Source organism: Lutra lutra, chromosome 7, assembly GCF_902655055.1.
Source record: "Lutra lutra chromosome 7, mLutLut1.2, whole genome shotgun sequence".
NCBI lineage: Eukaryota > Metazoa > Chordata > Mammalia > Carnivora > Mustelidae > Lutra > Lutra lutra.
Genome location: NC_062284.1, coordinates 67468859 through 67496027, shown reverse-complemented (window position 1 = coordinate 67496027; position 27169 = coordinate 67468859). Strand labels below are relative to the sequence as shown.

The 27169-nt window shown below is 40.4% G+C and overlaps 1 protein-coding gene across 1 annotated transcript in view; it reads left to right on the top strand.

Annotated features, from left to right (window-relative positions):
• FBN1 (fibrillin 1) overlaps window positions 1-27169 on the top strand; it is a 230747-nt gene that overhangs the window by 151949 nt on the left and 51629 nt on the right. The window contains exons 23-37 of the mRNA XM_047736217.1: window positions 353-478; window positions 2805-3032; window positions 4759-4884; window positions 4975-5103; window positions 5871-5996; window positions 6109-6234; window positions 7415-7537; window positions 8429-8554; window positions 10799-10924; window positions 18968-19090; window positions 19230-19352; window positions 20494-20619; window positions 22519-22641; window positions 24384-24506; window positions 24766-24930. Of these exons, the coding sequence (XP_047592173.1) occupies window positions 353-478; window positions 2805-3032; window positions 4759-4884; window positions 4975-5103; window positions 5871-5996; window positions 6109-6234; window positions 7415-7537; window positions 8429-8554; window positions 10799-10924; window positions 18968-19090; window positions 19230-19352; window positions 20494-20619; window positions 22519-22641; window positions 24384-24506; window positions 24766-24930 (2019 nt within the window). The remainder of the gene's footprint in view (window positions 1-352; window positions 479-2804; window positions 3033-4758; window positions 4885-4974; window positions 5104-5870; window positions 5997-6108; window positions 6235-7414; window positions 7538-8428; window positions 8555-10798; window positions 10925-18967; window positions 19091-19229; window positions 19353-20493; window positions 20620-22518; window positions 22642-24383; window positions 24507-24765; window positions 24931-27169) is intronic.

Below are 27169 nucleotides of genomic sequence, written 5' to 3'. Positions count from 1 at the left end.
AGCTAACTCTGTGGCTTCTGGTAGCCCTACCTGAGACGTCCGTAGCACCCAGAGCTGTCCCCAAGAACTCATACCAACTCCCAGTCTCTATAATTCAAAAATTACTCCTTAAGACCAATGGAGAAACTCATAAAGAGAAACTTTGGGAAAAGGTGGACTCAATCTGCTTGTGGTTCAGAGTTCCCAGGAATGCTACATGAACTATTTGGAAGTAAATTAGTTTTACGAAATTAGTAAATTTCGTTCAAAATGACCTTTTCTGTTGTGAGACTAATTGTGACTCCAGGAATGAAACAGAGTAGAATGATGTTATACAAATATTTTAACTTCATGGTTTTTTTTTTCTTCATAGATATAAATGAGTGTGAAGTATTCCCAGGAGTATGCAAAAATGGCTTATGCGTTAACTCTAAGGGATCATTTAAATGTCAGTGTCCCAGTGGGATGACTTTGGATGCCACAGGGAGGATCTGCCTAGGTAAATCCTGAGCTCATTGCTTTTTTAATTGTTGTTTTTTAAGGCTTATTAAAAACTCAGTAAGATAAAGCTGAATATTTGGTTCCAAGTACAGTTATACATATCTCAAATTCAGCATTTCCATTAGGATACATAGTAGTTCCCTTGACAAATAGCCTTCCTCGCTCAAGCTCTTCCTTTATTCTTTATAAAAAAGAGTAGAGAACGTGTTAGTGAAGAGAAACTTCAGTTCTTTATTGATTTGTAACTATCCCTTAAGTCATTACCATCACAGTCATTATTCCAGAACTCTTAATTCCGCCCCCATATGCCACCAACTATAGGATATAAGGTGAATGGTGGGGAGAACAATTTTGCTTGATTAGAAACTGTAGCCCATGCTTGCTAGGCATGTCCTGCCAGTGGCCAGATGGACAGGTCCTTGCCCAAAACCCTAGTGGATGTGAGTGAAGAGAGTCACATTCCTGAATGGTGAGCCTAAAGGAGCCCAGGGCCACTGTCACTTCTAATCATGGTGGGATCCTCTCCATGCCATCTGTGAGAGCCCAAGTGGCCTTGATATGGAAGACACTGGACCCTGAGTTCTCAGAAAGCTGCCCTGTGGGCTCTTACCAGCAGCAGGTTGGAGATCCCATCTGGCAGACGTATTCTGACCCTACTTCTGTGGCTTCTGACTGCTGGGACTATGTCTCTTGGATCACTTGTTTCTGAGTCCATGGCTCTGAAAATGATGCTCAGGTACATTGTATATCTGGAACCATATTCCTCTGAACATTATCCTTAGTGAAGGACCACTGCAGGTGGTTAAATCAGTAGTAGGAGGTTAAGAGATTTGGATCATTTATGAATTAGAACTAACAAAACCTGAAATACAGAACTTAAAGGTGTATAATGTAAGCAATATAGAGTAGAGAAGCTGGAATCCAGAGGGCAGAGTCTTTTCGTAACGATGGTTGTCAGTTAATCTCATTTTGAGTCCGCTTTCTTGGTTTAGGAGGAATCGGCATTTAATGAGAACCTTCTTCTAGGTTCTTCAGTTGAAAGAAGCTTCAGTATTTAATTTAGAAATCATTTGAAAAGTATCCATGCATCTCGTTAGAGGCAACCTGAATGTAAAGTTGCCCAGAAGGCTTTCGAGGCTTTCTAACATTAAAGGAAGTTCAGGCATGTAGGTGAATGTTTAATGACCACATTGGGAAAGAAGAGAGAAAGGGAAGATAATGCCTTAGGTTTTAATTACACTTTATGGTTTCCAGACACTGAATCTTTTTTTGTTTTTAAGATTTTATTTATTTATTTTTTACTAAGATTTTATTTATTTATCTACAGAAAGAGAAAGAGAGAGAGAGCATGAGAGGGGTGAGGGTCAGGGTGAGAAGCAGACTCCCCACTGAGCAGGGAGCCCAATGCGGGATTCAATCCCAGGACCCTGGGATCATGACCTGAGCCAAAGGCAGACACTTAACCGACTGAGCCACCCAGGTACCCAAGACACAGAATCTTATCCAAGCTTTATGGTACCCCCTTGGAGATGGGTGCGACATCGTTTTATGGACTTAGAAACTCAGGGTCAGGGTTAGTATTTTGTCTAAAATAAGCAGCTTCTTGATTGCGGAACAAGACTAAGTTCCAGATCTCTTAACACCTGGTATATCACTTCCTCTGCCCTTCCTCACGATTCCACAAACTTGGAGTTGGAACTCGATTTATCCCACGTGTACCAGAAGAATGTACACATAAGCACATGTAGAAGTGAAAGAAATACTTGAGAAGAGGAGCAAATGGCTTTTCTTCACTTGTTTTTCCTCTTCAGTCTCAAGTAGGACATTCTTCATTTTGGAATTTAACATTGCACCTCTCCAAAAATGAAATGGCTGTGAGGAAGAAGTGCTGGAGCTAGCTTAGATGTTCTCCAGTGAGAAAAAGCGCGGTTTCCTTTTAGCGCGAGAGGAGGTCATGGCATGACAGAGTGCATATATTGGTGGTAAACATGTCCGTACAGGGAGAAAACATCTCCCCAAAGAGCTCTGCGGGATTTCTCCGAATACTGTTCTTTATGTAGAATTATCAGAAAATGCCTAAAATTGAAAGGAAAGTTTCCAGGAATAAGAGGGGCAAATAAGCAGGAGCTGCCAAAGAAAAGAAAGTCTTTTATTAGGGGGGAATACTCATCAGAAAGCCTGGACTCCTTTTGAGGAAAATTATTCCAGCCACTAAGTGCACAGCAAATTATGTACATTGTACCTTGCCTGACCCAACTGGTCGGCAGTTTGGGGCAGTGGAAATAGGGTAGCTCTCCTCAGCCTCCCTGTGTTCCATCTGGCAGATATCCGCCTCGAAACCTGCTTCCTGAGGTATGAGGACGAGGAATGCACTCTGCCCGTTGCCGGCCGCCACCGCATGGACGCCTGTTGCTGCTCCGTTGGGGCGGCCTGGGGTACTGAGGAATGTGAGGAGTGTCCTGTGAGAAACACGCCTGAGTATGATGAGCTCTGTCCCAGAGGGCCCGGTTTCGCCACAAAAGAAATTACAAATGGAAAACCTTTCTTCAAAGGTACTGTGCTTTCAGTGGCTGACTGCTCTTCTTTTTAGACCAAGAGGAGAACGAACAGCTGACAGGAGAACTGCAATGAGTCCCATCAGCCTGGCCTTCCCTCAGTCGTCTCCACACACATTCTTCACTTTCTGAGTGACAGCAGGTGTTCACTCTGGAGCGGGTTGGCTTTTCCCACCATTCGGGACTTCCTGAGGCCAGTTGCTTCTCCCATTAGCCACTTGTTTAGTGTTAAAGTAGATTTTGACACTACCCTCAGCCAAATATCAACAAAAAGGAAATCTTTTTGAGGAGTTTTTATTCTGTCTGCTAAAGCCATTAAGACTTGACCTCTTTTCTGCTGGTTTAATCCAGGTCACTGCAGTTTACCTGAGGATACCGTAGTAGAGGTGAATGGCATGACAAACGCAGTGGCAGATCCTCTGTGTCCAAAAACACTGAAAGTCATTCTGATGGCAAGCACATTCCAGTGACTCCTGATAACTTCGAACCTTCTTTCAGTTTACTAGGCCATCATCTAAAATTCATGTAAAAAGTGTGAAGTTACAGATTTAATCTAATTCCAAAACTGTTTTAACTTTTTATACACAAGGATACAAAACTTGTTGACTTTAGCATACGGGAAAATCATGACTGGTTTCTGAGAATTCCAGTTTTTCAGAGAAGCCCAGCTTGTGTTCCTGGTGTAGATTTTTGTCTTGGTTGCTCATTGTGTCTGGGCCTAGTTATTATACTCCATAACCAAATGAACTTATGAAAATGGGAAATGAGTATATAAATACTGCGTAATTATCCATATGTAGAGGTGTTTTTGGTTTTTTGTTTTATTTTGTTTTATATTGAGTGTTTGGTCCAAGATGCCCTGGGAATTAAAATTCTGTCTAGAGAGACAGTTTCTAGATGACCCTCTTAAATGTCTCTTAAGTAAATTCAAAGGAATTTGAATGATTTGCTTCCAAAAGCTGTGGCAATCCATTGCCACAGAAGGACTTGTTCTTGTGATTTAATCTGCTGGTTCTGTCTTTCACGACCTTTTGTAGAAATGAACTTGTATTTCTTGAGTGTTAGGTCCTGTTTTAGAAAAGCCCTGGAGGGAGATCACCCATGACATTATGCAGTCTCCTAGTGTACAAGAAACTCTTGTAATTATGTTAATGAAACCTTAATATCAATTGAGAAAATATTTTTAAATTGTACACATATTTGAGAAAATATTTTAAATAGTATCCACTTATTTACAAGGCATTTAAATTTTAAATGACGTCCTTTTTGAAGTTCTTAGATTTTAGGTGTATCCAAGAAAGCACCAAATAGCATAGCTGAACATCTCATCCCACTGTACTCTCAGCTGGTTGCTGTGGGGTAATCTGTTCCAATCATCTATGTGCTTTCAGTATGGATGCTAATGGTTTAGAGGGTCTGTTCACTCGTTCAGCAAATACTGAAATGTTTGGTACGTATCAGACAATGGGCTGCCTATAAGTCCAAAAATAAACGCACCTCTCCTTCCCTAATAATGCTTTCTAAAATACAGAAACTTAAAAGACTAGAAATGTTTGGAAAATCATAGTTCTCATGGATCCTTACACATTCTTTAAAATGCATATTTCCAAGATCTTAAATCAAGACCCTCCAGCCTCCTGGGTTTAAAATAGAGGCACTGAGAACTCCTTACAGGATGCTCATTTTCTTTTTGTGCTTTCTGCCCATTTTCTTCTTCCTGAAGATATCAACGAGTGCAAGATGATCCCCAGCCTTTGCACCCATGGCAAGTGCAGAAACACCATTGGCAGCTTTAAGTGCAGGTGTGACAGTGGCTTCGCTCTTGACTCTGAAGAAAGGAACTGCACAGGTCAGTGACCCTGTAGAGCTCTTCCCCTTTCCCACACTGCCCCAAGAAGGAAAGCTGTCCTGAGACTGACACACTGCCGCTTGCATTCAGACATTGACGAATGCCGAATCTCTCCTGACCTCTGCGGCCGCGGCCAGTGTGTGAACACCCCAGGGGACTTCGAGTGCAAGTGTGACGAAGGCTACGAAAGCGGATTCATGATGATGAAGAACTGCATGGGTAAGCCTGTGACCATCTGATCCACACAGGTAAAAAGGGATTCCCCGGGGCTTTGATGACTCAGAGCCTCCCTCCCAGGCTCCTCCTGCTCCCCCCCCAGTGCATGGGTCTCCTCACCAGTGTGTCCAGAATCAGTCTGTGGCAGAGGGAGACTGACATGAGGAAAGCAGGAGGGCTTTCTTGCTCTGGGTTGGTGGTGGCCTAGCACACCGGTTTTGGGTCCCAGAGAAGTGAGTTTAACACTGGAAGAGACACCCCAGGGAAGAGAAACAATTCAAACATTAGCTATATTTGAGGTCACATTATTATAGGGTTTCTGTCCAACATTTCTAGAAGAAGAGAGCGATTAAGCTGGCTTCAATTAAATCAGGTTCCGTAGAAAGAAGCCTGAGATGGAGATTTTTTTAAGGAAGAAGCTGTAAAGAAGTGAGGGAACTAACAGGGCAGGGGAAGAGGCTTCTTAGCCTTAACCTGATCCCACAGAGGATTCTGGAATAGACATGGTGTTAGAGAGCTGTCCCACCTTTCAGCCAGGCCAGATAGTACTCTCCCTTGTCAGCCACGGGCAGGCCCCATTATTTGAGGGGGATGTAATTCTTACCTCGACGGCATTTCTGAGTGAGGTGAACAGCCGTTCTCCAAGAAGGGAGCCGTGAGCCCTGAGCTGCCAGGACTCCCAGCAACTAGGGGCTCTGAGGAGTGCACTGGTCGAGGCCCCGGGCAAGACACCACCACCATCTTCCACATGAGTCATCGCCATTTTGCAGATATCGATGAGTGTCAGAGAGATCCTCTCCTATGCCGGGGAGGCGTTTGCCTAAACACAGAGGGAAGTTACCGCTGCGAATGTCCTCCTGGTCATCAGCTGTCCCCCAACATCTCAGCATGTATAGGTAAGGAGGAAGACTTTCAGACCACTTATTGGTGGTCAGTCATTCAACCCATGTCTCTCCCACAGTCAGAAGCTTCTGACTGGATGTTGGCTATTTTTTATTTTCTAAACAGACATCAACGAGTGTGAACTGAGTGCGAACCTCTGTCCCAATGGCCGTTGTGTGAACCTCATAGGAAAGTATCAGTGTGCCTGCAACCCTGGCTATCATTCAACCCCCGACAGGCTGTTCTGTGTGGGTAAGTGCTCTCTTCTCTTTTATATTTTATTTTATTTAGTTTCTTTTTCAAAACACTCCAACAATGTTCTCTGAGTTCTGTTTTCATCACCAGTTACTTTTCCTTCATCTTCCTTGTTTTCCTGTAAGTAAAATTCTTTTCATAGTGGCTCACGGTCTTTGGATATCACCTCTCTTGTCTGTTTAAAGAATGCTGTAAATGAAGGATCTGAAATGTTTCAGCTCTAACAAGTCTGATTGGAGCCCTGCTGCTTGGAAGAGTGAATGATAGCACGGGCTTTGTTTATGCACCTGCCTACGCAGGTGAATCAGCAAGTGAGTGCTAACACCTGTAGTGAACAAAGAGTGGGTTCAGTGAGAAAGTGAGAAAGACAAAAAACAGTGTCTGCCCTAAGGTGGCTTAGATGAGAATAATTATCATCAAGAAGACCATGTTCTGTTCCTACCTTACACTGAAATGGAGGCCAGGTCTGGCACTCCTTAAAGATGGGGTTTTGTGGGACAAGCATTTTCCTTTGTAGCTGGCCCTCCGTAGGTTTAGTCGTGCTGGGAAGAGTGGCACAGAAAGCCCTCTGGGTTTATTGTGCCCAAAGTCAAAGTGAAACTGTAAAAACTGCCAGTTTTTGCCTGGTTTGGGGTGTACATCATGTGGAACTGCCAAGTCTTACATGGTTTCCACCCAAAGCCATAAATCAGCCCAAAGTTTTCTGAAACATGGCCCAGGACAGCTCAGAATTCCAGCTCAGGTTCTTGAAAAGGACTGGAACCTCAGCCAATCAAACTGAGTGTCAAATTTATAACTGAATATATGACCCAGAGAATTTCATCCACGTGCCCATTATCATAACTGGGATGATTCCTTTAGCCCTAGCATTTCTCCTTCCTGGCACGTGGCACCCCATGTATCGTTTGACTGACTGTTCGTCTAACTCCCAGGTTGCAACATAAGCATTATGAAGGTAGGGATAGGGTCTGTCTCCCCTTCACAATTAGATTGTTATCTCCAGCACATAGTAGGTTTGTACTTTATATTTGTTGAAGGAATTGAATGATGCAATGACTTCCATTTGCCCTAGGAGTTTCAGTTGCGTTTTGTTTTACTTTGAACACTTTGAACCTGTGCCATAATCACAGACACAAAGAAAGGTGATTTTCTTTCTTTTTTTTTTTCTTTTTCTTAGACATCGATGAATGCAGCATAATGAATGGTGGTTGTGAGACCTTCTGCACAAACTCTGAAGGCAGCTATGAATGCAGCTGTCAGCCAGGATTTGCACTAATGCCCGACCAGAGGTCATGCACTGGTGAGTAGGTTTTAGCCCCCTGTGAAATTCTCAGGAACAGCTTCACTCTTAGAGTGGCCCAGACTTCGTAGGCAGATAGTCCTGAGATCAAAATTTTGTTTTGTCACACATTTTAGCTGTGGATCCTTGATAAAGATCCTGAGCATCAGATTCTGCATCTATAAGGTGGAGTTAAGATTGCCTGTGTGGGAGAATGCACACAGCACTTTGCACACTTCTTGGCTCATGGAGTGTAAGATAGAGTTTTGAAGAATCTACTCTTTTGGCTCACTTCAAGGCTACTCAGAGTGTGTTCCTCTACCAGCAGCATCCACATCACCCATAACACCCAAGAATGTGTTAGAAATGCAAAATCTTGGGTCCCACCTGGACCTACTGAATCAGAAACTTCTGGGGATAGATCCCCCATAATCTATTTCCACAAGTTCTCCACGTGATTCGGATATGCGCTGAACTTGAGAACTGCTGCTCTAAGTCACACTTCCTGTTGTATCATCCTGGGCTAAAAGAGCCATGTCTCCAACTAGAGAAGAGAAAGGAGGCTGGTGATACAGGTTTTCATTTTGGTTTTGGTTAAGAAGAAAACTTGGGTTTAGGGATCAAAATTACTTTATCAGAGCTAGAAAAATCCCTCCAAAAAACCTTAGATATATATTTGACTATCAAAGTCAAATGTTGAAAATAATATAAATATTTTTATCAAAAGTGCATCTAAATAGATATGCTTATTTTAAGCAAGTTTCACCTTTACAATATCAGTAAGCCAGAAGATGATCGACCTTAGGCATTTATGTTTGACAATGAGAAAAATAAGGTAAAATTCATAATCACTGTTAAATGATTAAACGACTGGTATTAACAACATGCTATTGTTGGCTTTCTTCTCTGCAGACATTGATGAGTGTGAAGATAACCCCAATATCTGCGATGGCGGTCAGTGTACGAACATACCAGGGGAATACAGGTGCTTGTGTTATGACGGGTTCATGGCGTCTGAAGACATGAAGACTTGTGTAGGTAAGCGAAGAACACAGCGTTTCCTATTTTGTCTGGTTATCCCTAAGCACTGTTAAATTACATAAACATTAGTTTGGGAAGTTGATAAATGGCTCCTATTGGAAAAGTAAGGATATTTAAGGGCATATTACTAATATTCCAAAGCCAGCCTTCCAAAGGGCAACTTTGTCGTGACTGTGATACAATATTCTTGTCAGATATGTTCTGCAGGCCGAGCTGACCATCCCCACAGGGACACTTGTTTCATTTCTGTACACTTAACCCTTCTTCTGCTGTGACTAGAATTTGGGCTTTTTAAATATTTTACTAAAGGCAAGCAAAATTTGTTTCTGACAAGAATGCAGTGGACTCTAGAATTGATTATATTGACATATTCTATTGCTATGTCTTCAAATTTATTGTACTTTTCTTCTGCAATATCTAATCCCATTCAGTATCTTTGTAATCTCAGATGTTGTCGTTTCATCTCTAAAAATTTGATTTGGGTCATTGTTTATATCCTCCCTGTCTCTCCTTGATGGGTTCAATCATTCCTCTAGCTTTTTGAGCCTATGAAATAGAGTATTAATAACTGCTTTAACATCCTCGTCTACTAATTCCATCACCTCTGTCAGTTCTGGGTCATTTCAGTAAATTGACTTTCTTCCTCATTGTGGGTCATATTTTCCTGCCTCATTGAGTGCCTGATAATTTTTGATTGGATGCCAGACATGATAAATTTTGACTTACTAGTTGCTAGATATTTTTGTATCCCTAGAAATATTCTTAGGCTTTATGCTGGAACCCAGATAAGTTATTTGGAAACAGATGGGTCCTTTCAAAGTCTTGTTTTTATGCTTTTAAGCAGTGGTTACTCTGCCCCATGGCAAAGAGACTTATTTTGCCCCATGACTGAGCCAAGACCCTTCTGAATTATGAGATTTTCCAGTCTGACCAATAGGAACAGGCACAATTCTGGGCCTTCTGTGAGTTCTGATTATTGTTCCCTCTAATTCTTTCGAGTGGTACCTCCCCTAGCTTTGAGTAGTTTCCTTACATGAATGCATTGATCACTACTTATCTGAATACATGATGGGGACACTTTGCAGATCCCAGAGCTCTCTATGTAGCTTTCCTCTGTCCTTTATTCTGCCTTGTGAACTCTACCTTGCCCTTCCATGACTTCCAGCTTTATCCACTCAACTCTGGGACACTACCCAGCTCCATCTGTTATCCCCTCCCTCAGGTCATGGCCTTAAAACTGTCCCTACACCATAATCTGGAACATTCATAGAACTCACCTCGCTTGTTTTCTTTCCATCAGGCATCACTGTTTTCTGTTGCCTCTGTGGTCCTTTTGCTGGTGTTTCACATGGGAAAATAAATTCCATCTCTATTACTCCATCTTGGCCAGAAGTGGGAATCTACAATTGAAAATATTTAAATTCTGTCACATTTATATCTTAAATATTTACCGAATATTTATGAAGTGAATGTCATAAAAAGTAGATAATTTTTAATTTGGGAAAGAAGTGAAGTTTGTAACTATCTTCCCTAAGATTCCTAGTTCATCTATAATTTCTTTAAAATTGGAAACTAAAATGTTGGCAGTCACAGACTGAATTAAAATTTTTATCTTGCAACAGAATATGCTGCTTTAAAAAGTTTTCTAAACTGTCACATAACAGGCTCTAAAGGCAGCCTAGAGTCCCTCAGTTTATTTGCTTACTCGACCTCCTGCTCATGGCCCAGGTAAAGAGCCAGTTGGCCTGGTTAGACTGCAGGAGAGAAGGCAAGTATGAATTGAGCTCTGTAAATATGATACTTTTTTTTTTTGAGTGAAAACAGTTCATCTTTTCTAATTTATTTGTCATCGTTGTTTTCTCTCAGGCAGAAAGTTTTCAGTGGTATCAAACAGTTATATGTATTATATGTATTATATTATTTTTATTATTTATTTATAATATATTTATTTAATATATATTATATATTTATTATAAATAAATAATATAAATATACAAATATATTTATAATTATATATTTATATATAATTATATATTTGATTATATATTTATTATATATAAATATATAAATTAATTATATATTTATTATAAATAAATAATATAAATATATAAATATATTTATAATTATTTATATATAATTAATATATTTATTTAATAATATAATATATTTATTATATAATATATTATATTTATATTATATATGTATTATATTATATGTATTAATAATATCTGTATTTTACAGATGTCAATGAATGTGACCTGAATCCAAATATCTGCCTAAGTGGAACCTGTGAAAACACCAAAGGCTCATTTATCTGCCACTGTGATATGGGCTATTCAGGCAAAAAAGGAAAAACTGGCTGCACAGGTATGCATTTTCAATTTGAACAAAAAGCGCTTGGTAATTAAGAGACTACTACCAGAGTAAGACAAGTTTTAAAACTCCTAACATTTTACTTACTTTATAAAGCCATTAACTTCGCCTGTCCTTCGTTGAAGCTTGTCATACTTTGGATCTATGTGGAAGCTTTTCTCTTTACCTGTGAAAAAAGGCATATTGGATGAATTACCACCATAACTAACACCATAAATATCACATTTTTATGAGGTTAAAAATCACATTTTTATATCAAAGTAGTTAACGTGCTAATTACCAAACATTCCTATCCCTTTATTAAAGCAAGCCTCCCTTGTCAACATTTCATTTAAGGTTTTATAACTAAGGTTTTAAAGAAACATCCTACAGTTTGTATTTTTCATCAGTTCCCATCAGCCTTCCAGTTTCTTAAATTAGTGTGCTTTTGATGTATTCAGTTGTTTTAGCCCAGATCATTCCTGGGGATTAGCAGATCTTATGAGATGATAATCAAACCATTTGTAATTTTGTTTGCCTACTACCAGTTATCCATAAAAAAATCTTTTCACAATATTTGTAGGAGCTTATTTTATTAAACATCAAATAAAATCATTTTGTATGGAAGATATTGTTATTAAGCATTTAGTTGGTGTTTTCAAATTTGAGGCCATGATCGTAAGTATGTGGAATAATATAATAAAGTTTTACTAGAGTTACTTATAGTAATATAACAGATTATAGGATATAACTATTTAAAACATAATGGAGATCATGGTGAGCTTGAATTAGGTAATGGCATAATTTCTTTACAAATAGCAGACTTTAATTCCAAAAGCCAGTTTGGCAAGCCCTTGTGACTTGAAATGAACATTAAAATATTTGCAGATTGGCAATGTGGTAAAGGTCCTTTTCTTAATTATATCAACATTATTTTCAAGAAAGTTTGCAAGGATATTTATTATCATTCCAAACTGTCCAATAATGTTAAGTTTCAAATTTATAGATATACAAGATAATGCCAATAATATTACTATTGGTTCAAAAATGACAAGTTCTAGCCAAATTATAAAAAGAAGCATGAAGCTAGAATGCCTTCATGCTCACTATATTACTCTTCATATGAAGCATGGCAAGGGATCCATTCTAATAAGTAGAACAGTGTTTAAAATCTCAACTACTGGTCTCTGGGGTACAAATGATGCTTAGCTCATTATGTCTATGGTTCATGCTTTATTGTAAGCTTTCAAGATAAATATAGGACTTGAGGTAAGGGATGGTGGTCTGGCACTAATGTAGGGGAAGGTAAGGTAGTTCCATATTGCATTTTACCCAATAGAGGCTAATACCATTGTTTGGTTCAGTTGCACTCACTGAAATTCAGCCCAGAGAACCAAGAGGCTTACAGAGGGAGAAGTTAATCTAATGGGACAGTTTTCATTCCCTATAAGAAAAGGATCTCTAGAATTTCGTGCTCCAAATTCCAGTTAACAGAAGCATGTGGAGAGGCCAATTATTTTAGGTCTTTCACCATGAAGAAAGCTTAAGTTTTCCTACAATATCAATATCATTTTAGGTAAATGAGACATAATATATATAATGCCCTTGGCACAGTGCTCGGTATACAGTAGCTGGTCAATAAATGATAGTTATTATTGTCATTGTAAAATGAGACTTACAGACACAGTATATCTAGAAGCCACTTTGGTTGAAGATGCAACTTCTAGTTTGGCAAAATTCTATACTACGAGTTACTGATACATGCTTGAAATCAGTTTAAACTCTGAATATGAAAAGGCTTGTTTTTCATAATTGAGTTTGCACTGTGGTATTGAGAGCTGTGTACTCCGCATTAGAGAAGATGACACTGGTTTTGCACTGAAACAGCAGTCTTTTGGTAAATTGCATGAACAGAAACTTAGATTGGAGGTCCAAGAAATCCTTTCTTCCTTCCACCCCTACTTTTAAATTGTAGCCTAAAATGACTTTTCAGTTTCATCGGAGCCAGCCAGCACTGTCGGGAGAAGACTGGAGTTTCATAGCCCCTTTGATATCATAGCAGCACAGGCCATGATAATTTCTTGTGTGAAGTCGCAGAAATCTGGATTTTATTGCTAGTTCTTCCTCTGGTTCATGAGTTTGAACAACTCACCAGGGTGCCTTGTAGTTAAACAAGCGTTCCTCTTGGTTAAGCACCCCTGCGGTAAGGTATGGAGAGAGGGGGTGCATCAGTGAGGGAAGAAAAAGAGGTCCTCTGTAAATACTGTTATTCAACCAAAAGTATCACGTTGGATTGGAAATGACTTACACAAACAGGAATTGGCAGAAAGTTTGGTATACTTAAAAACAAGTTTTTAAAACCCCGAGCCAAAATGTATTTTTAATCCCATGTAACTAGGGCTCTTTTAGCCTGCTTTTAGTTTAAAATTGGTGTCACTCCCAACTTAGAATACCATCAGGTTACCCTAGTGATAGTCATGTTAAAGACAAGTGTTTGTAATGTCCCAGGCAACTAATGTAAATAGAGATATGCATCTTGCCTAATGGGATAAAGCAAGCCACACCACAAGTAACAGTGAAGAACAAACCTGGAATGATGTTTTTGGTGATATATGTAAATATAGTTTTGTACATATATAATATGTATACAGACATATGATGTGTGTATTTATAATATGTATGTATATATACATATATGTGTATATATATTTGAGTACCCTGTAAATGAATTACAAAAATATGTATGCTATTTCATAGGGAAGAACTTTTTTTCATGAGAACTCAAAAAATGTCCTCTGGGTTCCATTACAGCTTTGTCTAAATATTTTAGCTCCCTTGTCATTACTGATTGTTTCCATTTTAACAAATAAACATGTTTTTTTTCTCCCAATCACTTTAGCAGTGCTCAGAATCCACCCACTGACTGACATTCCCATCCCACACAGATGTTAAGGGTTTCTGTTTTCTCCTTAAGCTTTATTCAAATCATGGGTATTGCTGAGAAGAATGTTCAATTTAATGGAGGGAGAATGTACATTTGCTTAAAATCTAGAACACGGCTCTTCTGTCCTTAGCTTAAGGGGGCTGGATTACTGTGTTTTTCTGTGGCCCACATGCAAGCCTTCTGCTGCTCATTCTACGTCATCGTAATTAGACAATGATTGGAGGAAGGAGAGCCAGGTTGCTGCTAGGTGCCATCCTTGGTGGGTCCTGGCTTTCACAAATGAGTTTGTAAGAATCTACCCACCCCCCCCACCATGTGCTCACTCAGTCAGTTAGTAAGCAAACATGCCATTAAAATCAGAACTGTTTTCGGTTAAAATAGCCATATATCTGGGTAATTCCATTTCTCAAACTCTCTGCTTTTTTTCACATGAGAAATGTTACTCATAGGTCTTAGTCCATGATGGAGAATCATATACTTCAAAACCATCAGATCTCAGGGAGAATTTGTGCCCGTTTCCCTCCAGCTTCTTATCACTGTTAATTGTCCTCTACTGGCTGTCAGCCTGTGAAAACTCCGTGGGTGTTCAGTTAAATAGTTTTGGCTCAAATCTGGATCCATATTGAGAAACCCAAGCCTTCATGTTTGGCCTCTCCATTTATTCTACTGTCCTCTTCCCCAGTGCCCAATCGAGGTCTCACAGTGTGTCAGCTCTGCTGCGACTGAAGCGCAGTGACAGGAGGGCAGGTGTGTGGGGGTGATGCTGCTTCTCCTTGTATGACTGTCAGAGGCCAGAGAGGCTCAGAAAACAAGCCCTTACTTGAGTGTCAGGGGGACACACCCAGAACCTGAGCCTGGGGTCGGCTTAGACCACACCCTTGCCTGTCAAGACAGCCACGCGAGTAGGACCTTTGAGTCTTTGTGAGGGAACTTTGGTGGGGTTAAGGAGGTTGCTGTGTCAGCCCTAAATTTGAATTTCCTTGCTTTTCTTGGCTTGGGCTTATTCTTAATCTTAAAAAAAGAATTTTCTGTCTGGAGCAAACTTGTGGGGGAAAGAGAACATTTGTGCCGAAAGAGATGTTCTTGGCAAACATGTGCTATGTTTCCTTCACACTGTTGAGGAGTAAACGTTTGAATACAGCATTTTGTTTGCTTGTTTTCCTTATGGCTCAGTTTCCCCTTCTGTTTGCTTTTATAATGAAGTACAGTCTTAGGCCCAAAGCTGACATGGAAATAATTAATAAATAATAGTCGGCAATAGTATGCATGCACATATACATACACGCAAGGAGCTTTCCTCAAGGATGCCTTTACACCTTATGACCAACTCTTTCTAATTCACTTGTTATATACCGAGAGTAAGTCATTGAGATAATGACTTAAACAAATATTCATAAAATGGAGAGTTGGATATTGGCTCCTGAGTATCATCTCCTAGTATCCTAAAGCCTACAATACATGGCTTCTCACAGATAGAATTTCTTTTCACCTTGAAAACATTGCAGTAAAACTACATGTATTTTCTTGAGTTAGAAATTTATATGAGCATATTACTGATTTAAAAAGGGAGGGAGGGAGACTCCTTTTAAAAGAAATGTCCGTTTTCTTAATTGCAAGATTAAGTATGGAAGGTATCAAGGGCCTTAGAAAGTTGGAAAGAAAAAGATTACAGAATTACTAGGTGGACAGGCTATGAACATCTCTGAAAATTGTACTTAGTAGAAAAGATTAGAGAAAATTTCTGTAAATCTGTTAATGCTCACAAGGTTTTGAAAACTCCAGAAACTGAGATTTAGAATAAAGTCCTCATGTGATTGAAGAAATCAGCATGATTCAGCTGCTGTGGCCCAAGGGAAAGAGAGCCAAGCAGTGGACAGGGAAAAGAGTTCTAACGGACTCAGAAATGAGTTCTGCCACTTATTGGTCTTGGGTCCCTTGAAAGTCCCCATGTTCTTGGGGACCACGGTATCCTCCTCTGAGTAACTGACAATTAAGAAAGTCAAATTCTGAGTTTTTTCCACTTAGAAAATTCCTTGACTTTTATAACATTAAGAAGCTTCAATACTTAGGCAATGGAAGCTCATCGTTTCTACCCAACTCAGAGATCAGGACAAATAAAGGAGGGAAATGAAGACAGGACTCTGCAAAAGTGGTCCTTAACTCTGAGGGGAGTGGTTACCTGAGGAAGAAAGAAGTGTTGAAGGTCCCGCTTGGGAGCCCGTGAGGTCAGGCTTACTTTCTTGAATTCCCGTGCATACTTACCACTGTTATCCCTGGGCTGGCCTTCCTCCTTATTTCCTTGGAATGTGCCGTGCTCAATTATTCAGTTGGTTAAAGCTTCCAGTCACAAGTCTAAAGCCGCCTGGTATGTGCCTCCCTTGACCTGTTTTAATAACTCAGGAGATGCACGTGGCTGCCAAGGCTACATTAAAATTCACCCATACAATACGTCGTAATTCCAAGAACTTTCTTCCAAGCATGTTTTCATTTTATAATCTTTAGTGATGTTACGAAGTATTTTTGTAGGAAAAATATCATTATTTTATTTTGTGTTTGCTCTAGAAGTTATGAAGAAGCCAAAGATGCCAGGACCATTTCAGGGCTTCAGATGGAACATTTGGCAAACAGCATGTTTCCAAACACTTTCAAATCATTTAATTGGGCTTCTTAAGTAAACAAAAGGGTAAACACAAGTTGCTTGCCCAGTTTTTCTTTTCGTGCCACTTTTCAAATGATCACTGAAAATTCTTGCAACATTTCACATGCCAAAACTATCCTTCTTGACCTAAGTTTTGTGCTAGACATTGGTTTCCATATAGAGTCATAGTATCCAGGCTTACGAGTTCTTAGTTAATGAAAAAGTTGTTATAAAGTGAAGTACCTGTCTTTCATTATGGATTCATTTGGGGGAATAAGGATTCTGGACCAATTTTAATTCCGGTCATTAACAGTGTCTTAAAATTCAACTCAATTCCGATGACAATATCTACTCAGAGATAGTGAAAAATTTCACTGGTCAAGGACTCACTTACACAAGACTGTCCTTATTTCAGATGCCAGTCACAAGTCCAGGTTGTTATCTGGGCTTTTGAGTGACTGGCTGTTAATCCTATCAATTAGAGGTTCCCACCAACACTCTATCCCATCGCAGAGCCCAGGAAACCAGTTTCCTTATTAGATTACCAGTTTATTATAAAAGGATACAACTTGGGAACAGTACAGGGGAGGGAAGGGATGCACAGGGCAAGGCATGGGACAGGGGTGTGGAGCTTCGAGGCCATTCTATGTGAATCTCTATATGTTCACCAATCCAGAAGCTCTATGAACCCATCTTTTTGTGTTTTATGGAAGCTTCATTACATAGGCGTGATTGATCAAATCATTGGTTATTGGCTATTAATTCAACCCCTGTCCTCTCTCTGATGGAGGTTGGTGGGGTGGAACTGAAAGTTCTAGCCCTTGAATCACATGGTTGATTCTCCGGGTAACGAACCCCATCCTGAGGTGAAGTCCAAAATTTACCTCATCAATATTATAAAAGGACATCTTTATGCTCTTATCACTTAGGTAATTCCAAGGGTTTTAGGAGCTTTGTATCCGAATCAGGGGAAAAAAAGTTTATTTCTTTTTTTTTAAGATTTTATTTATTCATTTGACAGAGAAAGAGAGAGGGGTCACAATGAGGCAGAGAGGCAGACAGAGAGAGGGGTGGGGGAAGCAGGCTCCACGATGAGCAGAGAGCCTGATGCGGGGCTCAATCCCAGGACCCTGAGATCTATGACCTGAGCTGAAGGTGGAGGCTTAACGCACTGAGCCACCCAGGTGCCCCCAAATGTTTATTTCTCATTATAAGTCACAATATCACAGAAAACAAAACATTTCACTTTATATTTTATAGCACTTTTTATAGTATAGAATCTGTCTTGGCCAAATTTGGAAATGGAATTTTGGAGAATAGAGAACTTTCAAAAATTTGAAGTCTTTTAGTAGTATTAAAAATGAAATTGAACTGAGTAAAATTTGAAGATCTTATTGGCTTTATTCCATGACTTATGCACCCAGCAGCTTCCCATCTGGTGAATACAAAGGAGCTCCAAGGAGCTGTACAAAGTGGAAGGTTTTTCTGGTAGAAGGGGCCAGAGAAACAAGGAAAGAGGAGATTGTTTCAGGCAAGGTCACTTTCCTATGGGGACAGAAGAGGTCTATCAGGTAGATTACCTCTCAGTGCTAACCAGGTAACTCCAGATTGACTAGCTAAAAGTCTCGTTTCAATTAAGTTAGGTATTAAGCAATTAAGTTAGGTATTAAGCCGTGGTTTGCTGATACAGGGCTTAGCAGAAGTGACTCCATTTTAGGCCTGTTTTCTCTTTTTGACAGTAATGCGACCTTAATCTGGCTCCTTTTACAGAAAAATATCCATTGGATTGATTTGAGTTTTACATGAAATATACAAGGCGCCTTGGGTCTCCAACATGCTAGAACACTAAGAAGCTAGAGGAAAGATGGTTCACTCACTGCCTGAAGGAAAATTCCCTGCAAATGTTTGAATTAGCAATGCCTAAAGTAAAACTTCTTTAAAAACATAGCATAATTAAATAATATATGTCCATTGAAGAATAAAATATATTTAATACATGATGTATGAGTGAAAAAGTTTTCTAGTATGCCAACAATATTGTATTCCTTTGTATGAGATATGATAACAATGTGCACCATTACTCTGTAGTTGACTTAATAAAAATACTGGGAATAGAAAAGTGTGACCATGTGTTTTAATGCCATGGAACGTTAGGCAAATCACTTTTTAAGTTCTTCAACTAGAAAGAGGTCCATTTTGTTTTGCAGGGACTAGATGCTTACATTAAAGTAATGGGAGATAATTAGAATTAATAGTAGCAAGTAGCATCGTATTGTCCTTTCTTTATAAATTAAAATTTAAAGCTGTTCAATATATGTAGAGTCATATATGTAGTCACCAAACCAATCTATATTATACTACGGAAAGTGTGAAAGTGAGTCAACTTTTGAAGTTGCTACCTGCTATTGCTAAGTTACTTAAAAGACCAAAAAGGCATCTGTGCTAAACTTTTTTAAACCACGGGTGATTTTTCCAGACATCAACGAATGTGAGATTGGAGCACACAACTGTGACAGACATGCTGTATGTACTAACACGGCAGGAAGCTTCAAGTGTAACTGCAGCCCAGGATGGATTGGAGATGGCATTAAGTGCACCGGTGAGTTGAAAAATAGATGCTTCTCATGAGCTGTGTAGATTATAAACTGAAAATACTAATTCTGTACAGAAAAAATGTCTATGCTACTGACTCTAAATGTGATGCTTTTTGTTCATATGATGTGACTTTTTTCCATAAGATCTGGATGAATGCTCCAATGGAACACACATGTGCAGCCAACATGCAGATTGCAAGAACACCATGGGCTCCTATCGCTGCCTCTGTAAAGAAGGATACACGGGTGACGGCTTCACTTGTACAGGTAAGCTCATGCTAGGAACAACTGCGTAAATGGCAACCAGAAAAGCCAGGTGTTCCTCCGTCTTTCAGACTGTCGATTCTTCTGGTCCATTATAGTCAACTTTGAACAGAGATGATTGGTTATTTGAAACTACCTCCCCGTGGAATGGAAATTTGGAACCAGGTCAATTAGAGAGACCTCAGAAGTTAAATGTAGTTAGTTATATAGTTGGTATGGGTATCACTGTATGCAATGATGTCCTTACTTAAAAAAAAAAATCACACTTCCATTTATAATCCTTAGCCTTTATATTTTTGTGCCTATCTTCCACTGTTGACTTGTTTTCTGTACCAAACCCAAGGGTGAGCTTGCTGTAGAAAGCTATGTGAGGAACAGGAATTCAGACGTTCTAGAACATAAGATATTGAGGTCTGTTTCATGTGACTTGAAAGCATTTATGTATCCTGAAAACTTCCCTCACAAGACTCCATTTAAACATAAAGGAAACTGAGGCTCAGTCAGTTAATATACCTGGAACTTTTTCAACTCGCTGAAAATTTTTATCGTATTTGAAATTGTTTTTGTCCAACCCAGTGAATTTTTATTGTCATAAACCTCCCATTACTCCTTAGAAAATATTTAGAGTTTTATGTATTGGGCATATATGGTTCATATGTTTGATATTTAGTGCCTGTGGTTATTAGCAAAGCTCAGGAGAGATCTAGCAGACAGGAATGTTTGGCCTCCTCCATAGTTGGTGTTCTAGGTCTTTTGCTGCCCATCCGAGCCAAGTCTGAAACCTGAGAAATGGACACAAGTCATGGCACATAATTTCCTGTCATGGATGCGTCCTTCTGTGCACGACCCTGCTCACGAAAGCCTTAATTTGAATGATGCATTGGACTTATTCTTCATTTTACATCATTAGGGATAATTCAGCATTCAGGATTCTGAATCTGAGCCCCATATTCATGGATTAGTCAATACTAACATTCAAAGAAGAGGAAAAAATGGGTTTAAAGGTGTCAAATAGAAACTATGATGAGACCTCACTACACTCAGGAAGTTGACAATGATTTAAAAAAAAAAAAAAATGAAAGACGTGGGGAACCGGAAAGCTCCTAACTGGGGAAGAGTAACTTGTGTGTCTTTCTGACTGTAGATCTTGATGAGTGCTCGGAGAACCTGAATCTGTGTGGCAATGGCCAGTGCCTGAATGCCCCGGGAGGATACCGCTGTGAATGTGACATGGGCTTTGTGCCCAGTGCGGACGGGAAAGCTTGTGAAGGTAACTGAAGGGGAAGTTGCCGGGGCCCTTGCAGGGCCTGAGAAGCTTAGGTTATTTGAGCATTCCTGATAAATATATATTATATATTACATGTTAATTTATTATTATATATTGATATATATTATATATAATATTTATTTACTTATTTATTTACTTATTTATTTATTTACTTATTTACTTACTTACTTACTTACTTAGCTATCTACTGACGTATGTTTTGGCTTCAGATCTGAGGTGGTCCGTTCAGTCTGTGGAGGTCTTGGGTCTCTAACTGGACCATTTCTCTTCGTGCAGAGAAAAATCTCAGCTTTCTGGCCACAAAGCTGCATACCCAACCTTGGCCAGATGATCTACACGAGTACACCCCTTGGTCTTAGGAAAAAGAGAGAGAGAGGCTAACTGAGTGTGGTCAGATCAGTGTAACCTCCTAGGGGAAGGAGCTCCAAGTACCAGACCCCAAATCATGTCCTGTTGAAGGATTCTCTTTAAATATGTTTTTAATCTCTGCTATGGTTTGGTTTCTAGAAATAAAAGCTTTAAAATAATAACAGAGCAGATAATCTTCTCCATATGTAGAATAATGTACTGGGCATGTCTCACATGGTCTCTAAGTATCTAATATATGTGAACATGGAAGAGTCCTTTGCAAATCCATTCAGTAGGGGGCCCCTAGGGATAATGTTGTATGTCATGCTGTCTCTTAGCTCAAGACTCTGTCTTCCAGAGGTGTTAGTCAGACAAGAAGAACCCTAGGAGCCTGTTGGCTCAGGAGGGCTCCCACTAGGAAGCACAAGGTTCTTCTCTTTCCCCACACTTGTCAAGTCTAAGTACATTATTCCTCACAGAGAAGAATTAGCACGTCTACAGTGAACTAAAAAGATTTCAGTAGAAATAAACAAATGATAACCATTGATAGTAGAAGTTTAAACAAGATGCTGATTAATATCTTAACTAATAACTGTTGCTTGTTAATAGGACGTTAACTTTCACTAGGACATGCATACTCATTCTCTCATAGAGTTCTCTGTAAATACTTTTCTTTGTTACGGAACCATTAGGTGTTCTTTAAACAGTTTATAGTAACTCTTCAGAGTTTGATATATAAAATTCCTCTGAGGCAAGAAACCAGATTATGCTCTTGACCATGTGCCTAATGCCTTGTTTACTCTTGTTACTCTGAACATCCAACCAAAACAGGGTCTCTGCCACCTCTGGTAACATAAATAGTCACAGTCAAAGTTTTGCTTCTCCCTGTGCTATAAGGGAAGGTTATGTTTGTTTGTTTGTTCTTAATATAAATCATTGCCAGCACAGCGATTATGGCTATTTAAAGCCAGTCTCGAGGCTGTGCTTGCGGCTACGTGTCCATTACCCAAGCAGGAGGTTAGCGTGAGGGGAGGACCAGGGCCTGAAAGAGGCTTCTGCAGTTTTTAGATCTCCATCCACAACAGTAAGCACCCAAAGTAGCTCTAGGGATCCAGAGGATTATAAAACTGATTATAAAAGCTACCACAGAGCCTTTGCGGTTTGTAGAAATTAAACCCACGATAAGAACAGTGACTGTATAGATAAGAACAACCAAAGAACAGGGTCTAAAGTAGCCTTTTAGACTCTTACTTCACAAAAGGGACATGAGCCCGTGTGGAACAGCAGAAACTGTACATGTGTGATGCTTAGCTTATTGCTTGGCATGTACTGGGGGCTGAAAAAAAGTAAGTTCTCACCTAAGAGGCTTCACTTCCATGGTAGCTGATTTAGTTACAGGAGAAGCACCTAGATTGAAGTGAGATAGCCTTCATTTTCTTAATAGCATCGGGTGATGACATTAGGCAGTTCCTTTAGCCAAAAAAAAGATAAATAAATAAATTTCCTTTCTCCCCCTTTGTATCCATCCCCAAGATATTGATGAGTGCTCCCTTCCGAACATCTGTGTTTTTGGAACTTGCCATAACCTTCCCGGCCTGTTCCGTTGTGAGTGTGAGATCGGCTACGAACTGGACAGAAGTGGTGGGAATTGCACAGGTAAGACATCTGTTCACATCAGAATCTGCTCCCAACTGTCCTGGAGACCTGGCTGTTGGGGCCTCCCTGGGACCTCGCAGGATTGCTCAGTCACAAAAGGAAAGCGGGGAGAAGGCAATAGGAATCCCAGAATAAATTCCTGGGAAATGGTTACACATAAGGACACAAAGGGAAGAGCAGCAGGCAGCAGAAGAAGCAAGATCTGTAGTCTCAGTTGAGCTCATGGCCGCAGAAGAAGGTTCTAGGAGTGCACTGGCTGTAAGGCTTCCCAGCTATTCCTTTTCTCCTTAGGCACATTTGCGTAGAGTTTCCTTTTGAAAGGCACGCACTGTGCTGGGATTTTGAATTTTCTCCTTGCACTTCTCCACTGTAACTCCCACCCCTTGCCACCCTGGCCTGTCTCTGGTCACCAGGGAATGTGATACAGAGAACTCGCCTACCAGTTTCTAGCATAGAGGTTGTTTTCTTGTGGAGCAAGGAATTCTCAGGGAGCATAAGGAAAAAAATGAGAAAAGCTATAGGCCCTCAGTAGACCATCACTTGGTTCACTTAGGCACTGAGTTAAGACTTTGCAAGAAATTTGCAATTCTCTTTCTGGACAGGCCCAGGATTTCAGGGGGAAAAATGTGTTGTTGTTTTTTTTCCAGCTACCTAAATAAGCTATCATTCAGTGGCTCTCTAGACTATGATGACCACCACCACTATCACGACCCCCTCCCTGAAATAAATTTGGACCAGGGTACTCTTCCCCAGGCATTCTTCTTCTGCTTTTTTCTGAAAACTGTTATGACACCAAGCTGGACATCCAACATACCTGAGGAAGTTGCCTCTCCACAGCCCATACTCCTTCCTCGGGACCACCAGATTACCATCAGCTTCATTCTGCCTACCCTCCTTTCCCATTAGTCTGCCCTGTCCCTCCAAGTTCACAGGCAGTCTGAACAAATGAATTGTCTGCCGTGGAACCTGCAGGAGGGTTACCAGGTCCAAGGTGGGGTGAGAGGGAAGCCCAAGGAGAAGGTATCACCCTCATTCCCCATCCTCCTCTCTCTGAGTCAGCTTGTCTGTTCTTGAGTGTTTCATGAGTGTTCCAAACAGACAAAAGGATTACACAGAGTGCAGTGTGCCAAAACCCATGTCCTAAATATGGAATTCTGCGCATATTTTTGGAATAGAAACTGAAAGGGAAATAGTCCACACAGCACCAGTGATGGGAGAGTGACTCTTAGCAGGCTTGAAGGAACATGCTAAGCCTTGTGCACGCATTTACGCTCATACTCAGCAGCACCAAGGCGAGCATGCCCAATTGGGGAAGCGGCAGAAGCTGCCCGCTCCTAAGGGTTCCCTGGGACATCTTGCTCTAATTTGATGAAATAACAAGCCACACATATTAAATATATTTTCTTAAAACCTGTGTCTGAATTTTTGGTTGACCGAGGTCACAGTAGTGTTTTGCTTTCAGTTACCTTGACTGGAATATTTTTCCTAGTTCCAAAGTTCTATTTTCTCCTGATGACAAATTTGAATGCTAAATGTGTTCCAGGGGAAAAAGACCAAAGACGATGACATATTTCCTTCCTGAGGGGTTTTATTTCAGAAGTGGAAGACTGTATTTCTAGGTGTAATTATAACTAGTAACTCTTAAAATTCTTGTGGGGAGCCCCAGACCCAGTGCTACCGTTTTATGGTGATGTCTGCCCCCACATTGGCTGATAATTGTGCCCCTCGCTGTTTGGTTTTAGACGTCAATGAGTGTCTGGACCCAACCACATGCATCAGCGGGAACTGTGTCAACACCCCAGGCAGCTATACCTGTGACTGTCCCCCCGACTTTGAGCTGAACCCGACTCGAGTCGGCTGTGTTGGTAAGCTCTTAAAACTTCTTAGAGAAGGATACTTTTATTTTTAAAGCAGCCTTGAACATTCCACACTCAATTTTTTTCTTAAAAAAAATCAGTTATTTTTTTCTATAGGTCAGAGTCCCAGTATATGTGTTTGGGCACTTTTTAGTTTCCTAGTAAAACTAAATTCTGGTTTTTAAACAGTTTCTGAGATGGATTTGAATTTTCAGTCCTCACCTAGATGGAATCTTCTGACACTCTTTTGTCCGTATATGGTAAATAGATACCCGCTCTGGGAATTGCTATCTGGATATTCGGCCTCGAGGAGACAACGGAGATACAGCCTGTAGCAATGAAATTGGAGTTGGTGTCTCCAAGGCTTCCTGCTGCTGTTCTTTGGGGAAAGCCTGGGGTACTCCGTGTGAGCTGTGCCCTCCTGTGAACACGTGTAAGTGTACATCCTCCTGCTTTTTGTTTGTTTTTACTTTCTTTTTCTTCCCTTTTTAAAAAAATTTCTTTTTAGTGTTCCAGAATTCATTGTTTATGCACCACACCCAGTGCTCCATGCAATACGTGCCCTCCGTAATACCCACCACCAGGCTCACCCAACCTTCACTCCCCTCCCCTCCAAAACCCTCAGTTTGTTTCTCAGAGTCCACAGTCTCTCGTGGTTTGTCTCCCCTCTGATTTCCCCCAACTCCCTTCTCCTCTCCATCTCCCCATGTCCCCCATGTTTCCTTATGCCCCACAAATTATTATTAGTCCTGCTCAGGCCAGCTGTCCATTCTAGATCCACAGGATAGAAGCCACAGAGAGAGCGAGCTGCTACCAGTCTCTACTGTTTGGTCAGGGAAGGAAGATCAAAACTCTCAGCCCTGTTGAGGGACCCCACTCCCGATCTGGGTATCAGAAGTGTCCCCAGTTGGCTTGTACTAAAAGGTCAGGTGGGGCGGGCCCACACTTCACTTCTTTCTGAGTGAAAAGCCACATAGCATTATTTTAAAGATTTTCCAGGCTAGGTTACTTAGAGAATATTGCTTAGCTTCCAAGGAACACAATGACTGATCTCTCCTGTCGTCAAGAGATGATTAGTTCGTTTTCAAAAGCTCTAGGACAGACCAGAGTGTCCCTGGGTGAAAGAGAAGCAATTAGTCAAATAAATATGAAAGGGAAGACTATTTCTACTCTTGTGATAGGACTTGAAGGAAAGCTTCAGAATGTGATTTTATGGACATAAATAAGTCTTCTAAAAATATAAAAGGCTTCTCGTTTTTCGAAGTGGGCTTTGTTTTAGGAGTTAGACTCAGATATAGCTTCTTAGGCAAAGGTCAGTGGTGCTGCTAATAATATATATTGGGATAGGTATGGATTCTTTCCTTGCTGAACGGTCACTTACTCACTTGTTCTAAAATTATCTGTTGAGTGCCTTGAGTGTGTGCTTTGGGTGTGCAAAGATGAATTAGACTGGATTCTGTCCTCCAGAAGTGTACAGTCTAGCAAGATATGATCCAGACAGAAAAGCTATAATTCAGTGTACGTCTCAAGAAGGGAAGAAAGCACAGGCACAGTGCCATGAGCAGGGAAAGGAGCACTCCTGGTGCCACTTAGGACTCTCTCACTCGCCACCCATGTCACTGTGGGTCAGTTACAGTTAGCAAGATTGAGTTTCCTCATTCCTGTCATGCCTTATAGGATTAAAAGAAGTCATTCATGTCAAGCACTCAGCACAGGGATGAATACTTTCTTAGCAGATACCTCCTTCTCTCCTCTCTTAAGAAAGGCAAGCCAGTTCTCAATGGCAGAGGTAGTGATGACTTGGGTGTTTTTAAACTGTCCTTAAAGGGAGGGTGTGACCTGAAAGAGAAGACTTAAAAAGAATGGGTGTTTGTGGGAAGAGGAGGAAGGAACAAAAGAAAGAGGGGGATAGCTAATTTTATTGATGTTGAAAGAAACAAGCCAAGATGTTTAAGTAGGAGAGTCAGCTCTATTGATTAATAGTGATTGGCAAAGCGATAGAGGTCTACACTACCCCAAACTGGGTCAGAGCTAGAACTGGAATACATACATGTATACGTTTAGGCATACACTCATAACATTTCAGAAAGCCAGGAGAGGGATTATCAGATTTGGAAAGACCGTGATGATTTTGAAAGAGCTGATTCTTATCGAAGCTCACCAGGAGGACACAGCAGATTAGTTCATTCTTATTCACATGTACCTGTATGTATTACACTGCTGGTGCATGGCACTGAAATAAATGTTTTTGCATGAAATACTTGAATGACAGAATTCACGGGAGGGAATCAAAGGACGCTGTAGAAAGTTGGTTTAGGAAACCAGGAATCAATCCTGCCCTCAGTAGAAACAGAGGGGCAAGAAAGATCTCTAGGCATTAAAGAGAGAAGTGGGACAGGAGGGGTTCCTGGGTGGCTCAGTCAGTTAAGCGTCCTGATCCCAGGGTTCTGGGATTGAGCCCCGCATCAGGCTCCTTGCTCACCTGGGAGCCTACTTCTCCCTCTGCACCTCTCCCCAGCTTGTGCTCTCTCTCTCTTTCTCTCTCTCTCTCTCTAACAAATAAATAAAATCTTAAAAACAAAAGAAAGAAAGAAAAGGGAAGGGAAGGAAAAAAAAGGATGGGAACCAAGAAAGAACAAGCTTTTCCCAAGGTTCTGTTTGGAAAGCATTTT